The 18,674-nt window shown below is 43.6% G+C and overlaps 1 protein-coding gene across 11 annotated transcripts in view; it reads left to right on the top strand.

Annotated features, from left to right (window-relative positions):
- Window positions 1–18,674, top strand: part of Osbpl9 (oxysterol binding protein like 9) — a 140,195-nt gene that overhangs the window by 22,147 nt on the left and 99,374 nt on the right. For all 11 annotated transcript variants that reach the window (XM_006977751.4, XM_015996484.3, XM_015996485.3 and 8 more), the window contains exon 2: window positions 4,340–4,390. In XM_006977751.4, coding sequence (XP_006977813.2) covers window positions 4,340–4,390 — 51 coding nt within the window. The remainder of the gene's footprint in view (window positions 1–4,339; window positions 4,391–18,674) is intronic.

The raw sequence follows: 18,674 nt of genomic DNA, 5'->3' as shown, positions 1-18,674 counted from the left end.
AATAAATTCTAGGAGATAGGTTGAAGGTAGTAATAGTGAAATGATAATTAGGCTTCTCCTATGGGACAAGGAAAATGGCACAAACATGCATAACACAGCATAATAACCAGTGCCACAGAAATAGCTGTCAGCTGAGGAGAGAGCATGTGCACAGGTACATACACAGGTGGGCACGATTTCTGTAGACTGGGCAAATTTGATGAGGCATGTTTGAAATAAAGCATATATAAGTAAAGGCAAGTTTGATGAACCAAATCAACAGCACATTAACAAGAGAAAGCGTGTGTCCAAGTTTATCAGGGCGCCTGGAGCCACACGACATAGGAGACTCCAAGGAATCAGATGTCTGTGGCTTAGCATCCTTTCGCAGGGAGAGTAAAGTGAGGACCTAGTGACACTTGTATGGGGGAGTAAGTGTTTTGGGGGGTAGGAGGGCCCAAAGAACAGGCAGTGGCCTGAGACAAAGTTCCACTGGCTCTGGGTGTTTTGATTTTCGGCTTCCTCCGTGTTCTTCTGATTCCTAATCACCCTTGGTTAATGCAGTTTTAGTAAGGAAGTTACAGGCAATCCTGTTCCTCTTCAGTGGATCTGCTCCTTAGGAGGACCACTTGGAGACTCGAGAGACCTTTGGGCTGCTGCTTAGGTTTTAGGTGTTAAGGTGTCATATTTGGGAGTGTTTATTCTTGTTATCATTTATTAGGGTCAAAGTCTGGGTCCTGGAGCCCTGACAAGCTACATTCCAGTCCACCTGCCTTCAGTGGGCCAATTAAAGCAACAAATAATAGTGAGAAGCAGAGAAAGGTTTCTTCAGTGTGGCCATGCTGGGACGAGGAAAAATGAAGAGGTCCAGTGACCCACTCATTCCAAGTCCATCATCAGGGTCCAGACTCCAGGCTTAGATTTAAATAGAGGGCAGAGGTACGCATAACTGAGCAGTTTAGTCAAGGTGTGGTCCTGCCTGTCACTGACTCATCATTGGCTTCTGGTTCCTGGTCTGTCTTCCAAGAAGTTAGCATTGTGTGAAACCTCTCTGATAAATAAATCTCTCTGTGGACACCAGCATTCCTGGGAAATTCCAATTCCTTAGGGTCCATGGCCTCAGCAGTCTGATGACTGAAGGCACATGGGCCTTTCTTTAGAATACCTTGGCTCCTGCCTGCATAGTTAAATGCTGAAGTCTGATACAGTGTGCCACACCTGGGAATAGGGCCTGTTTCCTTCTAAAGAGCATCATTACAGGTTGTGTTTGCTGTACTTAAGGTAGGAGCAAGGAAGGGGCAAAAGCCCTGCGCTAGCTCTACACAGGTGTCCCGCGTGATTTCCTTGTTAAGTACTTGGGACAACCGCGTGATCTTAAGCCATCTCTTCATTTTACCAACAGGTAAACTACAAACAGGTGAACTCAGGTCTGAGAACAGAAGGGATCTGGTCAAGGCTGCACTGTTGGTACACTGGCAGAGCTGGATTTCAACGCCACTGCCACATTATTTATCTCTGGATGGAGTGTGTGTGTGTGTGTGTGTGTGTGTGTGTGTGTGTGTCTAGAAATTGTAGGGGATTGAAATGATTTTGTATATTTAAAGACTAAATTTCACACAAATGGTATTTGTAGCCTTGGAGCCTAAATGGAGACTATTTTGAGTATTTCTTAATTAACAAAAATTTTTGTTTATTGTCAGTGGTGTGTGTGTGTGTGTGTGTGTGTGTGTGTGTGTGTGTGTGTGTTGTGTAGCAGATGTGCCAAGGCCCAGCACCGTATGGAGGCCAGAAGACTACTTTCGGAAGTCAGTTCTCCGCTCCCACAGGTTCCAGGTCAAGCGGTAGGCTTGTGTAGCGAGCAGTGTTACCCACGAAGCCATCTCGCCTGCCCTTGAGATGGAGAAATTCTATTTCATGTATATGCTTGCATGTATGTAAGAGTCTGATGTGTGTACGCTGCCCACAGAGGTCAGGAGAGGATGTTCAATCCCTAGAACTGGAGTTACAGGTGCTTGTGAGGTAACATGTCACTGTGTGGGTCCCGGGAACCGAACCCAGGTCCTCTGCTAGAGCAGCAAGTGCTCTTAACCACAGGATCATCTCTCCCCCCCCCCATAGATGGCTTTTTAAGTAGAATACTGAAGTTCATCTAAAGTGATAAAACATGATCAGAGCAGAGCAATTCAGAGCCCCTGTTGGGCAGCAGGGTTAATACATTGAGCTGAATGGTTCTTAGTATGCTCTTTTTTTTTTCTTTTTCTTTTTCTTTTCTTTTCTTTTCTTTTTTTTTTTGTTTTTTTGTTTTTTCGAGACAGGGTTTCTCTGTGTAGCTTTGCACCTTTCCTGGAACTCACTTGGTAGCCCAGGCTGGCCTCGAACTCACAGAGATCCGCCTGGCTCTGCCTCCCGAGTGCTGGGATTAAAGGCATGCGCCACCACCGCCCGTCTTAGTATGCTCTTAAAATGACTTCCCTTCCTACTCCGGATATAAGTTTTCAGACTCTTCTGGGAAAGAAAATATGTATTATTATTCTTTGAGATCAAAGAAAAATGAAAAATTTAATTATTATGACATGCCCTACAGCCTTTGATTGGAACACAGAGAAATCCAGGGAAGTTTTATTTCCCCACAGTATTATGAAGGGAAAGATTGTCTTTTAAAAATGGCTCATGACGGGAATGGTTATAATGTAGTCGTGGACTTCAGCTAGAATTCTCTGAGGCTAAGCAGGAATTGGCTGGTTAAGGAACCTGGAACGTGTGCAAACACTGCCGCAGGCAAGAGAACAGCCTGTAAAAAATCCCTAGGCATGAAGGTGATCGGCTGGTTCAGGGAGCTGGGAAGTCAGCCCTGGCCACAGAAATGATGGGGGCTTTTAGATCATCAGATCTTAGCAGGTTAGAGCTGCTTTACATATTTATATGTATTTTGAAACACTCTAAATTCAGTATGTAGCTCTAGCTGGCCTGGAGCTTGCTGTATAGATCAGCCTAGCTCAGACTTCAAAGCAGTCCTGCTGGTCTTGATAGCAGGATTTCGTGGGTACCTCCTGGGAGTGGTTCCAGATTATTGTGTTCTGGAAGAAAGAATCGAACTGGTGTGTGTGTGTGTGTGTGTGTGTGTGTGTGTGTAGGGGGACGGGTGTGTGTGTGTCGGCGTGTAGTTACAGCAAAGGAGATGCTTACTGAGAAAGGAGCTGCAGAAGGGGTGGGCTGGATCAAACTGCTCTACGCGCCTTCACCCACGGAGCCAGCATGCATTCACTCCTGCTGCCCAGGCCCCAACTCTCCTTTGCAGCCCCTCAGAGTTGCTCTCTGGGATTTGTGACACTTGGTGCTCCCTTTGCTCTGTGTTACGACTGTTGTTGATGTGTTAGCCTTGTCTTCCCCCACGTGTTAGAGGAGTCTGTCAGTTGTTTCCTGGAATGCTCCATATTCTGACTCTCTGGAGCAGCTCCTTAGCTAATTGCTTCCAGTTGTCTCTTTTGGTGTTTGTAATTCATAATCCGAACGGTAGCAACATCACTGGCCTGTCTGGCCCTGCATCTTGTGGTTTAAAAACTGCTTTATGATGCGGACGGCTCCAGGATAGGATACCATCTTTCACCCTCTTTAGCTTACTTTGCATTCTAATCTCCTGGGTTGTTTGTAACCTAATTAATGTTTTCGCATCCTGCCTTTATTTTGGAGAGAAGATAAGTATAGGTCCATAAAAGGGTTATTAAATGATTAAGGGATGCTTTTCTTAGCAATGTTTTCATTAACTGTGTATTATTAGTAAAGAACTCTTTGATCGTGCTTAGTAGTAAGGATATTTACCCCCTAAAATGTATGTCTCTGTTCTTGTATTTATTTGTAAATAGAATAAAAGCAGGCTGGCTTGAGTACATCCATAATCACTTCTGAACATGAGTTCCCGTGGCTTAGAAATGTGAAGGTTATAGGGTATCCGTGGCTTCAGATGGACCAATTACAGAGTCACATAGAATCAGTCTGTTTTGATTTTTTTCTCATATAGGTGGGATATTGAAAATCAGTCACTAACTTTGCACTTTGATGAGTGTCGACAAAACAGAAAGGGAACCCTAGACGAGAACTGGCGTCTGGGATTGCGTGGACAAACTTGAACACTGCCTCTAAAGTGCACTCCTTGCCTTTGTCAGCTGGCCTGATTTGCATAAACTAAAAACCATTTTCATTGAAAAGCTGGTCATTCCCCTGCAAAAAGTTTCTTTTGGGGCAGGTGATGGGCAGAAGGAATGGTCAGTTCTTGTAAATTTTAGTTGATTTTTAGCTCCTGGATGACTAAAAACAGTTGTCTGTAACCTTTTATTTACTGAGTGTTTTGTTTTTCTTTTAGTCCAAGGACAAAATGATGAGAGGCTCCCGAAGAGGATGTGTTAGACTCAGGGTGAGTATTCCTTCATTTTATGAAGACTAATTTCAACAGAAAAGATATGTTTTGATGGCATCATGGAGCCTGGATTTAACTGAATTTCCTTACTTAGCCATTGGTCCAGATAACCAAGTCTCAGGAAAGAAAATTGGGTTTCTCCAAGTAACTTCTAGAAGTTTTAGGACCAGGACAAGACTCAGTTATTTTGATCCATGCTTTAATCCATGCTTTAAATCATCTCCTGGCTTTCCTTTAAAACCTCATTTTACTGACAAGGGACAAATATAGAATTATACTGTTGTTGTCAACAGCAAAAAAAAAAAACAAAACAAAAAAACAAAACCCTCATTAGCTGCTCTGGGTTTTTTTGTTTTTGTTTTGTTTTTTCAGTGCTGTTTAGTAATGTATGTATAGCAGTGCTGGGCAGTAGAAAGGTATTTTGAACCATATATATATAAAGCTTAAAAATTGGTGGTAGTCCAACATCCACCCCATCTGTGATAGGCTGGAGCATGTATATGTGTGTGTGTGTGTGTGTGTGTGTGTGTGTGTGTGTGTGTGTGTGTGTGTGTTTGTGTGTGATCAGTCCTGTGGACCCAGGGCTACAGGATCTCCATGACACAAGGCAGCAGTGGGGTATCCAGGAAGAGTCCTGGTGACGGCTCAGCGTCGATGGTGCAACAGAGACCAGGGGCCTCAAATCAGACCAACAATTCAGTGATGAACACCTGCACGTAAAAATATATGGATAGAGAAGTTTACTGCGTGACTCACTATATCACACTGCAGCTTCCATGATCAGATTTTTCCCCTTCTTTTTTTTTTTTCTCTTAAATTTTATTTTATTTTGGGGGAGATGGGTGGGATTGGGAGGCATTATGTGAAAGACACAAAGAATAAATAATAAAAAAAATTGATGGTAGCCCACATTTAAAAGGTAAAACTAAACAAGTGAAATTAATGAGCTAATATATCTAAAATATTATTTTAACACGTAGTTAATACAAACTTTTTGTTGTTGTTGTTTGAGATAGGGTTTCTCTGTGTTGCCTTGGCTGTCCTAGAACTTGCTCTGTAGACCAGGCTGGCCTTGAACTCATAGAGGTCTGCTTGTCTCTGTCCCCCAAGTGCTGCTACTAAAGGCATGCGCCACCATCACCTGGCTAATACAACTTACTAAGATACTTTACATAGCACTTGGGAGGCTTAGCTGGATCTCTGAGTTTGAGGCCAGCCTGGTCTCCATGTTAACCAAAATCGCATAGTGAGACCCTGTCTCCAAAGAAAGAAGGACATTTGGCACGACATTTTTCATTCTGGGTCTTCGAAGTCCGGCTTGTCTATGGCACTGATCACACATCTCAAAAAGAGCTAGAGAGCAGTGCATGGCCGGGGCCCAGCCAGATTCCCTCCTCTGTGTGAGTTCTGTCCCCAGCTGGGTCCTCAGCTTCTAGCAGCGTTTTTTACTTCATCTCTCCATCCCCCTCCTCCCGACCCTCATCATTTTCTGTTAGTGGTGCTTTGAACTGGACTGTAGGGTAATCCTTACTTTTGAAGATGTGAATATGTTTGATATTCAGTTCTACCAAGAATTGGAAAACAGTTCTAAACTTAGGCATGATGGGAAAAGTCTTGAACTGAGATGGGAGTAAGTATGGCTGGTTTGCAGAATGGAAACTAGACTAACTTGAATATATAACAGCAAAAAGATTTTTTTTTTTTTTAAACAGGGTTTTTTTGTATAGCCCTGGCTGTTCTGGAACTCACTCTGTAGACCAGGCCGGCCTCAAACTCAGAGAAAAGTAACTTAGGCTGTTTTTTTTTTTTTTAAAAGATATATTTATTTATTTATGTATACTGCATGTATGACTGCAGGCCAGAAGAGGGCACCAGATCTCATTATAGATGGTTGTGAGCCACCATGTGGTTGCTGGGAATTGAACTCAGGACCTTTGGAAGAGCAGTCAGTGCCCTTAACCTCTGAGCCATTTCTCCAGTCCCCAGGCTGTTTTTTTTTTTTTTTTTTTTTTAATGTTTTATTTTGGTCTCCTTTCTTGTTGTTTTGAAACAGCATCTCACTGTTGCAGGCTGGTCTTGAATTCATGGTGATCCCCCTGTCGCAGCTTCCCCAGTATTGGGGCTGCAGCATGACCAATCGCACCTGCCTTCTGCTTCTATATTTTTAAATTTTCCTGCGATTCCTCTTGTCGTGGTCAGATTGCTTTCCTGAGTACTTGGTATTGATCCCAGTTTCCACTGCCTCTGGTTTTAACTGCTTTTTTGGCTTGAGATAGGCCTGTGGTGAGGCTTGGCAGGGCTGTGTTGAGGCAGCAGATCAGCAGATTGTATTTGGGGTTAGGCCACTGTCTTGTTGTTACTGTTACTGTGCTGGCTTAGTTCTTGGCTTTGGTTTCTAAATATAGTTGAATTCTTAACCCTTGTGCCTAGCACTCAGGTTAAGAGAGAGAACTTTGCCAGCTGCCCGAAAGCTCGGTATGTGTCCCAGTCCGATTATGCCTCCTGCCGCCTAACTAATCACCCTCTGCGTTGCTTTGTAATTTTACAGTGTGACATCCCTACATTTTATAGTTTTTTAATTGAAAACTGTAGATGTGTTACTGTGTTTCCCTGGCTGGTCTCCCATTCCTGAGCCCAGGTGACCCTTCTGTCTCTGCCTTTCGTGCTGGAATTGCAATGTGCCAGTACCCAGCAGTTTTGTAGTTTTGATTGCTTATTTTAAAACTGCCTTTTGTTCACAATTGACCCACTGAAGCATCCTACCCTTAGACCTGTGGGATTTGCATAGTGTGTATTTTACTGATACCACTCTGCTGCAGCTTGGCACCTTCCCTCTCCTCTGTTCTGCTCTGATTGGTAGCCGCACCCAGAGAGAGACTGACTCAGACTCACATTTGATCCTGTTGACAAGACTCTAGGTGGTGTGTTCTTATAGCAGGAGACACGTGTCCAGTTCTTGTTCCTTATTGATAATATCAGGTGATAATGGCTGGTGAGTACTTATACTCATTAACTCACATGAAGTTGGCAAGATGGAGATAGTCTATATTTATGTTAATCTTGTGAGGCTTAATTTTATGAGGGCTTTCTTTCCCTCTATGATCTGTTTACCTAACAGTGCAGTTCAAATAGGCAGGATAACTGCTTCATTATTTCCTTTCACTTGCCCGGTTTTTAAGATAATGACTTTGTTTCAGCCCACAACCATTTATATATTTTAAAAAATGGAAACAAGGACATAAGTAAATATTTGTGCACCATTTGTTCATAACAGTAATAGTCAAAATAGCCCCAAAGCTAAATATTTCAAGTGCCTATACACAGAAAACTGAATAAAGTATTATATATATCATATACAAATATACACAGAAGCACAGTAGAATACTGTGACGGGTTATCTCGGTCATCAACTTGATGAGGTCTAGAATCACCAGGAAGGTGGGCTTCTGGGCATGCCTGTCAGGGATTATTCTGATTAAGTTAATTGAGGTGGGAAGCCCTACCCACTGTGGGTGGCACCATTCCCTGGGCTGGGATCCTGGACTACTGTATAGATTAAGAAAGGGAGCTGAAGTAGACCCTGTATCTCTTGCATTGCTTTTGGCCCAGGGTATTTTACCACAGCAATTGGAGCAGAAACTAAGACAATATACCATTTAGCCTTAGGAAAAGAAAGGAATATTTCACATAAGCTGACATGACGGACCTTGAGGGTGGTATGCTAAGTGAAATAAGATAGCTGCAAAACATGAATATTGTGAATCCTGTTAGATATGAAGAGTCATCAAATTCATACAGACTGGAATAAGATGGTGGTTTCTAGCCTAGGCATGGGAAACAGGTTGTTATTTGGTGGGTGTGGAGTTGTTTGAGTTCAGAAATGGAGTTTCTGGCCAGGCGGTGATGATGCACACCTTTAATCCCAGCACTCTGGAGGCAGAGGCAAGTGGCCAGTCTGGTCTACAGAGAGAGTTCCAGGACAGCCAGGTCTACACAATCAAACCCTGTCTTGAAAAATGGAAAAAAACAAAAACCCAAAACAACTTATGTGGCCTACCATGAGAGAGAGCTCACCCCTGAGGCTGGGTATCCCAGAGACCTACGATAGAACTAAACCTGACTGCCATAGAGAGAGAGAGAGGTAGTCTCTGGAGATGGATAAATGTCCTTAGTGCTGTAGACCTGATACGTTTTACCACCATACACAAAAACACATATTGTGACCTCCAACTCACAGAGATCTACCTGCCTCTTGCCTCACTTGGATTTTCTGCTAAGAATCAGAAGGCTGAAGTGAAGAAGTTGACTGGGATGAGTCCTTATCTGGAGGCTCTAAGAATCTTCTAGGCTGTTGGTCAGATTTAGTTGTTTGTAGTTAAACCTACAAGGTCTCTTTGTTGCCGTCACTTGTGGCCCTCACTCAGCCTCAGTCCACATTGGCCCCTGGTGGTGTGAGTCCTCTGACTCCCCATTCTGCTGCCAGCTGCAGAAAGAGCTGCCTTTAGAAGGCTCATGCAGTTAGGTCAGGTCAGATAGTCTTTTTGATGTTTCATGTAACATAGGCTTTGCAGTGATCTTATTGTATCCAGTTTGCACCCATAGTCCCGGAAGAGGAGATTGTCCAAGAACAGGTGTCATTCTAAGAATCCTGCCTGCTGCATAGCAGGACAGAGAAGAACCTACAGAAACCTGCATCTAAATCCCATTTTGGCCTTTGTTTGGTTGACTGAAAGAGGGAAGCTATAAGCATGAATTTGAGTTTTCTTCTTCTTCTTTTTTTTTTTTTTTAAGATTTATTTATTTATTATGTATACAGTGTTTTGTCTGCATGTATGCCTGCAGACCAGAAGAGGGCACCAGATCTCATTACAGATGGTTGTGAGCCACCATGTGGTTGCTGGGAATTGAACTCAGGACCTCTGGAAGAGCAGCTAGTGCTCTTAACCTCTGAGCCATCTCTCCAGCCCCGAATTTGAGTTTTCTTTAATTGGGAATTATAACACATTTTTAGCAGAATTCTGTGAGAATTAGGTACGTGGTGTAGTGGATAGCCATTCCAGCTTGGATCTGGAAGTTCCAACCCCCATTGAGACTCTGGCAACTGTCGCGCCTATGAGGCGGGGCCAGGGGAGGCGCCTGGAGACCCGAGACCTGGATGGGTGAGCACACTCTCTTGGTTCCTGGACCCTGGATGCTGGAGGTAGACAGAGCAGAGTTCTCCAGAGAACACCACCGGACTGCGCACGCCTTTCCCAGACCCTGTAAACTATCCCTTCACTTGTAAGTTACTTCACAAAATAAACCTCCCTTTTAACTACGTGGAGTGGCCTTAATAATTTCACCAATAACGTGGCACATTGATGGGGGAGGGTAATAAAATATTTATGACAGTGCTGGAATGCAGTTCAGTTGGTGCTTCCTAGCATGCACAAGGCCCTGGGTTCAATCCTCAGCATTGCATAAACCAGGCATGGGCAGTGCATGCCTCTGATCCCAGCACTGTAACTCTGTCACATAGTGAGTGTAAGGCCTGTCTCAGTTAGAGTTTCTATTGCTGCAGTGAAACACCAGGACCAAAGAGCAAGTTGGGGATGGAAAGGTTTATTTGGCCTACACTTCCATAGTATAGTTCATCACTGAAGGAAGCCAGGACAGAAACTCAAACAGGGCAGGGATCTGGAGGCAGGAGCTGACACAGAGGCCCTGGAGGGGTGAAGCACCAGATGAAGCAGTTACTTCAGGAGTCAAATATTGGGGCAAAAACCTGATAGATCCAAAGAGCGACAGAGGAATGATCAGCTGACCCTGCCTTCCCACATTTCCAAATCGAAAAGGCGCACAAATCTGTCTAAGCCCCGCCCCCCCTTCCTTCCTGTGTCTCTCTATTCTAATCTGGGTCCCAAAAACTCCATGGTTAATTCTGGTCAGCTGAGTGTTGACTCCACCCTCTGATTCAAGGTTTAACTTTATTGGCAGTCTCAGGAGTGTCAGAGTGCCATCAAAATATCCCACAACAGAGGAGTGCTGCTTACTGGCTTGCTCCACATGGCTGGCTCAGTCAGCTTTCTTATAGAACCCAAGACTACGAGCCCAGGGATGGCCCCACCCACAATGGGCTGGGCCCTCCCCCATCAATCACTAATTAAGAAAATGCTCTTCAGGCTTGCCCACAGCCTAATCTTGTGAAGGCATTTTCTCATTCAAGGTTTCCTCCTCTCAGATGATTATAGTTTGTGTTAAGCTGACATAAATCTAGCCAGCACAAGGCCAGAGTGGGCTACATGAGATCCTACCCCAAAAAGAAGATTTTCCTTTTGCTTTCTGTGTGAGAAACATCTGGGCATTTTTTTTTTTTAAATATAGGTTTCCAGGAGCCCCCTTCTACACACCTTACTTTAGAGTGAGGTTCTAGAATCTAGTTTTAGATTCTCTGGTTGATTGTGCTATGCAGACAAGTTGGGATCACTGTAGAAAATCTCCATGATCTATGCAGGATCCCAGGTAGCTAGCCCACATCTTACTGCCTCAGACACGCAGATCTAGTTCAGACACTTGCAAGTTGTCAAGGTTAGCAATTGTATTTTCTGGAGCTAGAGATTGAGTTCAATGCTTGGTAATGCTCTGAAAGCACTCCACTACTGAACCACATCTCCAGGCACTTGTGAGACTAAGTTGACTTTTAGTAATTTATCAAGGCCACACATTGATAGGGAATCTTCTGTTCCCATTCCCAAGCTGCCTTTAATCCTCAGTAGTTTAGGGTTCCATTTATTATTATTATTTTTAGGCAGGGTCTCTAGCTCAAGCTGGCCTTGAATTCCCTATAAGACCTTGAACTGATCCTCCCAAGTCTACCTCCTAGATGCAGGGATTGCAGGCATGGCCCACTCTACCTGACCTAGGAAGTACTGGGAGATTGAACCCAGAGCCCTGTTGCATTCTAGACAACCATTCTACCAGCTGAACAGCTTCCCCAGCCCCGGATTCCTCCAGACTAGAAGAACTAATGCAGACATGCCACATTGTTGCAAAGCAGCAGAAAATCAGAGAGAAAATAGGGAAGTGAAAAACACCCACCTACTCCCTCACCCACCCACCTACTCCCTCCTCCCTCTCTTCATCCCTCCCTCCCCCTCCCCTCTCTCAGACAGAGACTTGCTTTGTAGATAGGCCTGGTAGGTCTGGAATTCACTATGTAGTCTTGGCTATCCTCAAACTTATGGCAATCCTGCTACTGTCTCCCAAGTGCTGTGATTATAGGTTTGAACCAGTATACCTGTCAGCAAAATTCTGACTTTGTTGGTTACAAAGTTTGTACCACTAGATGGCGCCCTTGACCTGAGGAAATAGTGATGGTTGGTGCTTGGGTCTGATAAACTCCCTTGTTTTATCCGAGAGCAAAATATAAACATTTTCAGGAAATATCTGCAAAATGGGTAAGTAACAACATTAAAGAGATGTGTGAGGTAGAGACAAGAACATGGCATATGTGGAATGGGAGTTAAAAATGAATTCTGCCTTTTAACTAGCTTTATGATTTGAGCCAATTCTTCCCATTCATTTTTGAGCTCTTAAAACAAAACAAAACAAAACATTGGCTGGAGAGATGGCTCAGTGGTTAAGAGCACTGGCTTCTCTTCCAGAGGACTCAAGTTCAAGTCTCAGCACCCTCTTGACAGTTGAAAACTCTCTAACTCCAGTTCCAGGAGTTCCAACACCCTTACACAGGCATACATGCAGGCAAAGCATCAATGCATATAAAATATAAATAAATAAATAAATTTTAAAAAGCAGCAAAACAAGACTGGGCATTATACTATTCACTCACAGGATTGTCAGCATCAAATTTGTTAATGTATTTGGAAAGTAGTACAGATTGAACCTACTGCCTTAAAGATCCTAGATAAGCAATCCACAATTGAGTGGTATTCCCAGCCCCCTTTTAACTTTTTGAGACCAGAGTTTATTGATGCCCAGTCTGGCCTTGAACTTGTGGTTCTCTGCCTCAGCCCCTCAAGTAGCTGAGATCATCGGTCTCAGGCATTATTGATGCAGATGAATCTCTGATTCTGATGTCCTGAAGAGGCTTGGGTGAGATGAATTATAAGTCAACAAAGGTTTAATGTTAAATAAAAGTACTTTGAAAACCATTGATCTGCTTATGACTTAAAAGTAACCCAGTACAGTGAAGAGTACAGATATCCCCAATATGGAATGTTTGGGGCCAGAAAATGTTTCTCTTTTGAACTTTGGGATATTTGCATGTACATAATGATCTATTTTGGGGCTGGGACCAAAGTCTAAATGTGAAATTCAATTATGTTTCACATACACCTTACACATATAACCTGCAGGTGATTTTATAAAGTATTTTTGTGTCTTAGTACATGAAATCAGGTGTAGAATTTTCTGATTGTGTTGCCTGGTTGGCCTTCAGAAAAATTTGAATTTTATAGTGCTTTGGATTTCAGATTTTCTTTTTTATCTCAGGATACTCAACTTGTATGACATGTATCTGTCATGTGTAGGGTATAAGCGGATTGAGTCCCCATGGAGACATCATCTGTTCTCTTTTCTCTTAGCTCATGATGAGAGATCAGCAGCATACCACATTAGATTATTAATACCTTCAGCACTGATGGATGCTAATGCTTTATTTTAGCCCTGTGACATTTTTCCGTATTTCTGGTATTGGGCTGCATCTAACAGTAAGTGAAATCCAGAGCAGATGTGGGGAGTTAATTTAGATTAATGTATAAACTTAAAAATGTCCTTCTCTAGCCTGCAAGCCTGTATCCCACAAGATATCACTGTCTTGTCATTTCACGATGAAAAATTACTCTGTTGATTTAGGGCTCGCTTGTTAATGTAGTAGCCTTTTGCTAGCTCTGTCTGTTCCCTGTGAATTTGACATTGAAAATGTCCTGGAATTCCTGACCCTCCTGCCTCTACCTCAAGTGCTGGGATGATATGCATTTGCCTCCACACCCAGATCAAAATAAACTTTATATATCACTATATAGCCCTGGCTGTCCTGGAGCTCACTATGTAGACCAGGCTAGCTTGGAACTCAGAGCTCTGCCTGCCTCTACCTCCTGAGTACTGGGATGTAGCACGAATCGCTAGAAATTCTTATTAATAAAAACAAACCCGTGGTGAATGCTGGAAGATCAGAGAAGCAGAACAAGCCATAGCTACCTCACCTTGCCAGTTCCTCAGCTGATCCTATTTCCTCAGACTGGAAAACTCTGTGTCCTCATCCAGAATGAATCTCAGCTGAACTGCTTCTTGAAAGCCTAAAGCTTAACCAGCCAAATGCTTCTAGTTTCTGGTCCTCACGCCTTATATACCTTTCTGCTTTCTGCCATCACTCCCTGGGATTAAAGGCTCACTTCTTGGGACTAAAGGCATGAGTCACCATGCCTGACTGTTTCCAGTGTGGCCTTGAACTCACAGAGATCCAGACAGATTTCTGCCTCTGGAATGCTAGGATTAAAGGCGTGAGTGCCACCATTTTCTAGCCTCTGTATCTAGTAGCTTTTCTGTTCTCTGACCCCAGATAAGTTTATTAGGGTGCACAGTATTTTGGGGAACACAATACCACCACACTGGGATAAAGATGTGTGCTATCAGACCTGGCCAGGCAGTGGTGGCACACACCTTTAGTCCCAGCACTTGGGAGGCAGAGGCAGGCAGATCTCCGTGAGTTTGAGGCCAGCCTGGTCTACAGAGTGAGATCCAGGCCAGGCACCAAAAGCTACACAGAGAACCCCTGTCTGGAAAAAACAAAAAAAGAATGTTTGTTAAAAGGCTGTTGTGTACTTAATAATAAAGCAGTATGTGAGTTCTTTCTTTTTTTATTTGTGTATGTGGTATGCATGCATGTCCTCATGTGTGTGCATCTATGTGTGGAAGCCTGAGGTTGACACTGAGTCTTCCTCAGTCGTTCTCCACCTTATTAAGGCAGGGTTGCTCAAGTGAACTCTGAGCTTGCCATGCTAGCCAGTTTACTTCAGGAATCCCGTCTCTGCCTTCAGATGCTGGGTTTATAGGCAGAAGAGCATTCATGTGGGTTCAGGGGACCCAAGCAAAAGCTTCAGGGCTCTTACAGAAGCTTTCACAGTGAGCACTTTAACTACCGGGTAATCGCCTAGCCTCATAGTCTTCATACAGTCAGCAGCAAGATAGGGTCCTGTGTTTGCTGCTGCTTCGCTGTTATACCCTGCAGGTCCTAGAAAGTCAGACAGAGAAAGCAGAAGGTCAACTATACCAGTGGGCCTGGCACATGTCGTGCTATGAGAATAAGGAACAAAGAAGAAAAGTTCAGAATGGGAAAGTAAGGTACTCATAATTGTAGACTGATTATGTCTGTAAAATCCACAAGAACCTGCAGAAGCTCTGGTGGGATGGCTCAATGGGTCAAGATGCTTGCTGCCAGATGACCCGAGTTCTATTGCAGGGACGCACGTGGCGGAAGGAGAGGACCGACTTCCATAAGGTGCCCTCTGACCTCCGCATGTGTGCCATGACACATAAGCACAGCCCCTGCCGATAACTGAGTGAGTGCGGAACAGCTACAGGAAGTGTCTTTGTATAACTAGCCTTGAGCAAAAACTTGGGATGTTGAGGGCCTGGAGCGGTGGCTCAGTGGTTAAGAGTGCACACTGTTCTTTCAGAGACCTGGGTTCAACTCCTAGCACTCAATTCAGGTGACCCGCAACTGCCTGTAACTCCAGCTCCGGGGTATCTAACCCCTTCTGGAGGACCTGAATGACAGCCAAATTATTACCACAAAGAGGAAAAGGTAACCTATGGACAAGAGGAAAAATAGGAGGAATATGTTTGGCAAAGGATTAATATCTAAAGAAGAATTGAGACCTACAAAATAAGAACAACCAAAAACCCAAAGAAAACCTAAAGACTGCATGAAGTCAGTAAGCAAGCAAACAAAATACTGAAAAATGAAATGTATATTCAACTCATATAAAAGGAAATAGGAGGGTAAAATAGGTGTGTTCTCAGCATGGATAGTATATATAGATTCTCAGTGTGTGTGTGTGTGTGTGTGTGTGTGTGTGTGTGTGTGTGTGTGTGTGTGTTCAGCTTCAGTAAACAAATGATGAATATGAAAAAAAGTGTTGTGCAGGGCAATGGTTGCAGACTCCTTTAATCCAGCACTTGGAGGCAGAGGCAGGTGAATCTCCGTGAGTTAGAGGTCAGCCTGGTCTACAGAGTGAGTTCCAGGACAGCCAGGGCAGAGGAACCCTGTCTCCAAAAAACCAACCCCCCCCCCCCAAAGTTGCTTAGTATATTACTGGAGCCTAAAATCATGCCTGAAAACCTCAGTACTTGTTGAAACAGTGAATGAATGAATGATGCTATGGCAGTCCCCCCCTTCAGCACCTTTGTGAGCAGGCATTTCTTCTCCCTTTATACATTGACTTTTTTCTTCTTGCATGTTCCTTCAGGGTGCGGATACATCTTATTTCTTTTATATTACTAGCTGTTAGTGTTCCTGGCACAGTACAGGTATTCAGTGAGTTTGCTGAAGTCATTAGTAAATATTGCTTTGTATCAGGAATTGCTCGAACTGGCAATAACCTTTTAACTGTTATCTTTGAACAAACACTTTACCTCTTTGAGCCTGTTTTCTATTCTCTAAAGATGAGTTACCAGTTGTTCACCCTAAATCTCAGTGAGCATATTCAAAACTCTGTATGAATGTAAAGTTCCACTGTCATTTCTGCAGCGAGGGGCAGTGTGTAGTTAGTGTTGGGGGAATCACTTAACATCGTTTAACATCGGCCATGTTCCTTTTAGGGGCATGTGAGCAATTTATACGCTGAAGTAATCATTCCTTTGTTACCTTTGGAATCAGCTCACCAACAACCTACTTTTATCTTCTATGCCAAAAAATCCACAGAATGGCCAGAATCTTGTCTAGTTTTGAAAATTATGAAGGCAAAACTATTTCCATCTTAAGCATTTGAACCGTTATTCAAGTTTAAAGTATTTCTGTGTGTATAGAAAAAAAGAGAAAGAGAAAACTAAGAAATCCATCCTCTTTGTCTTGGTGTTTCTATTGCTGTGAAGAGACACCATGATCATGGCAACTGTTATAAAGGAAAACATTTAATTGAGACTGACTTGCAGTTTTCAAAGGTTCAGTCCATTATCATCATGGTGGGACATGGCGGCGTACAGGCAGACAGTGCTGGAGAAGGAGTTAAGAGTTCGACATCTTGATCCTCAGGCAGCAGAAGAAGACTGTGTGCAACACTGAGCATAGGTTGAGCATAGGAGACTTCAAAGTCTACCTCCACAGTGACACACTTTCTCTAACAAGGTCAAACCTACTGTAACAGGCCACACCCACTCCAACAAGGCTACACCTCCTAGTAGTGCCACTCCCTATGGGCCAAGCATTCAAACACATGAGTCTATGGGGGCCATACCTATTCAGACCAGCACACACCTGGGGAAGACTCTGGAGCTGAAGTTACTGTTTGCAACCTGAAGCAGTGTGCATGCATCAAGTACTGTGGTGATGTTTTGTTTGTGGTCTAGCAAATAAAGCTTGCTTGAAGATCTATAGTTAGCTATAGAGGCCAGGCAGTGGTGGCACACACCTTTGATCCTAGCCCTTGGGATTTCACGCCTTTAATCCAGCACTGGGGAGGTGGAGACAGGGAGTGATGTGGCTGGGCAGAGAGAGGAGGATAAGGTGGGAGGAGACAGGAGCTCACTCTCTCTTTCAGGCTGAGGAGTTGGCGAGGTAAGAGGTGGTAACTGTGACTTGCTCTGCTTCTCTGATCTTTCAGCATTTACCCCAATATCTGACTTTGGGTTTTTATTATTAAGACCAATTAAAATTCATGCTACATTGTGCTACAAAGTACTGATGGAGCATGAAAAACTGACCATTCAAAAACCTCAGAGAAAAGTCACAAGAGGCCATGGAATATAAATGTATATCATGGTGTAATGAGCCTTAAAAGCATCACAATAAAAATGTTGGTATTTTGGGGGAGGTTAGCACAACAGTTTCCTTGATCATAGAGCACCATTCCATGTGTAAGTTACCAAGAGGAACTTTGCTCCAGATAACAAAAAGGCAGAGCAAATCCAGGTAGATGAGAGGAAGGATGCGGCAGAAGGAACAACCGGAGATACATGGTTGTGGGAAGAACTTGCAACAACTGGTCAACCTTGAGCAGTTCAAGTGTGGAAGTTGGTAAGAGATGAGTCTAGAGAGGGAGGGTAGAGTCTTAGGGCAAAGCTGTGGTGGAGTTGACCATCTCTGAAACCCCGACAGTCTTGACAGTGAAAGGGGAAGTTCTTCATTATTGTGCCAGGGCAACAGGAATAATCCAGGACTATCCCGGGTAAACCAGGCATAAAGTCACCTAATGTGAGGTAAAGCCAGTGTGGCTAGGTGTCTTCAGGAAACGGAAGGATGAAATGAATTACAGGCAGGAGGCTTGGGTGACTGGATAATCTTGCCTGGAAGGGAATTAGAGAAATAGTCTAATAGCTGGAGTGGATCAGACTCAGAGCGTCCTTTCTCTGCCAGAGAAGAAGAGACTGGCATGTATGTAAACCCAGCTGGGGCTGGTAAGGAGGAGAGAACATTTGCTGAGCAGGAGATCTGAGAAAAGATGATGGGGAATGGAGTAAGTGGAGGGATAGTGATTAGCAAAGATGGTTGGAAACCTTTATCCAGGAACTGTAAGCATTGTTGAAACTGAACCTGTCAATCAGTGGCCTTCCCAGTCAGTGTGCTGCTGTGTACACACACTGATGCGTGCAACTTGTTGAGTCGACTCAACGTTTTTAAAGGGTCAAGAATGCCACTCCTGATTCTGGCTTTCTAGCCACTTTCGAAGACCTCAGAAGAGAGGTTCCATGTTCTCACCTACTTCTGTGGATGGCCAGCCAAGACTGTGGTGCCAGTGTTGATTTAGAACATAAAAAGGCTAAGAAGAGTGGGAGTATTGAAATACAAGGGCTTCTAGAAGACAATGTAGGAAAATATTTCCTTGGCCTTAGGACTGAGTCAGACTTCTTGAAGGATGCACAGAAAGCACAACTGTGAAGTATAAATTCAATGTGTTGTAGGGTAGGAATTAAAGTTAAGGACTGTTCCTCAGAGGGCAGGAGATGCAAAAGGCAGGCGGCAGATACTGTAGTCAATAGAAAGAAATCTGCAAATAGAAGAGGGTCCAACACTGAACCATCACACAAAGGATAGTCAAATAGCAATAAATATGAAAAGATACTT

This window comes from Peromyscus maniculatus, chromosome 2, assembly GCF_049852395.1.
Source record: "Peromyscus maniculatus bairdii isolate BWxNUB_F1_BW_parent chromosome 2, HU_Pman_BW_mat_3.1, whole genome shotgun sequence".
Taxonomy (NCBI): domain Eukaryota; kingdom Metazoa; phylum Chordata; class Mammalia; order Rodentia; family Cricetidae; genus Peromyscus; species Peromyscus maniculatus.
The sequence above is the reverse complement of the archived record's forward strand: the minus strand, read 5'-3'. Positions and strand labels throughout refer to the sequence as shown.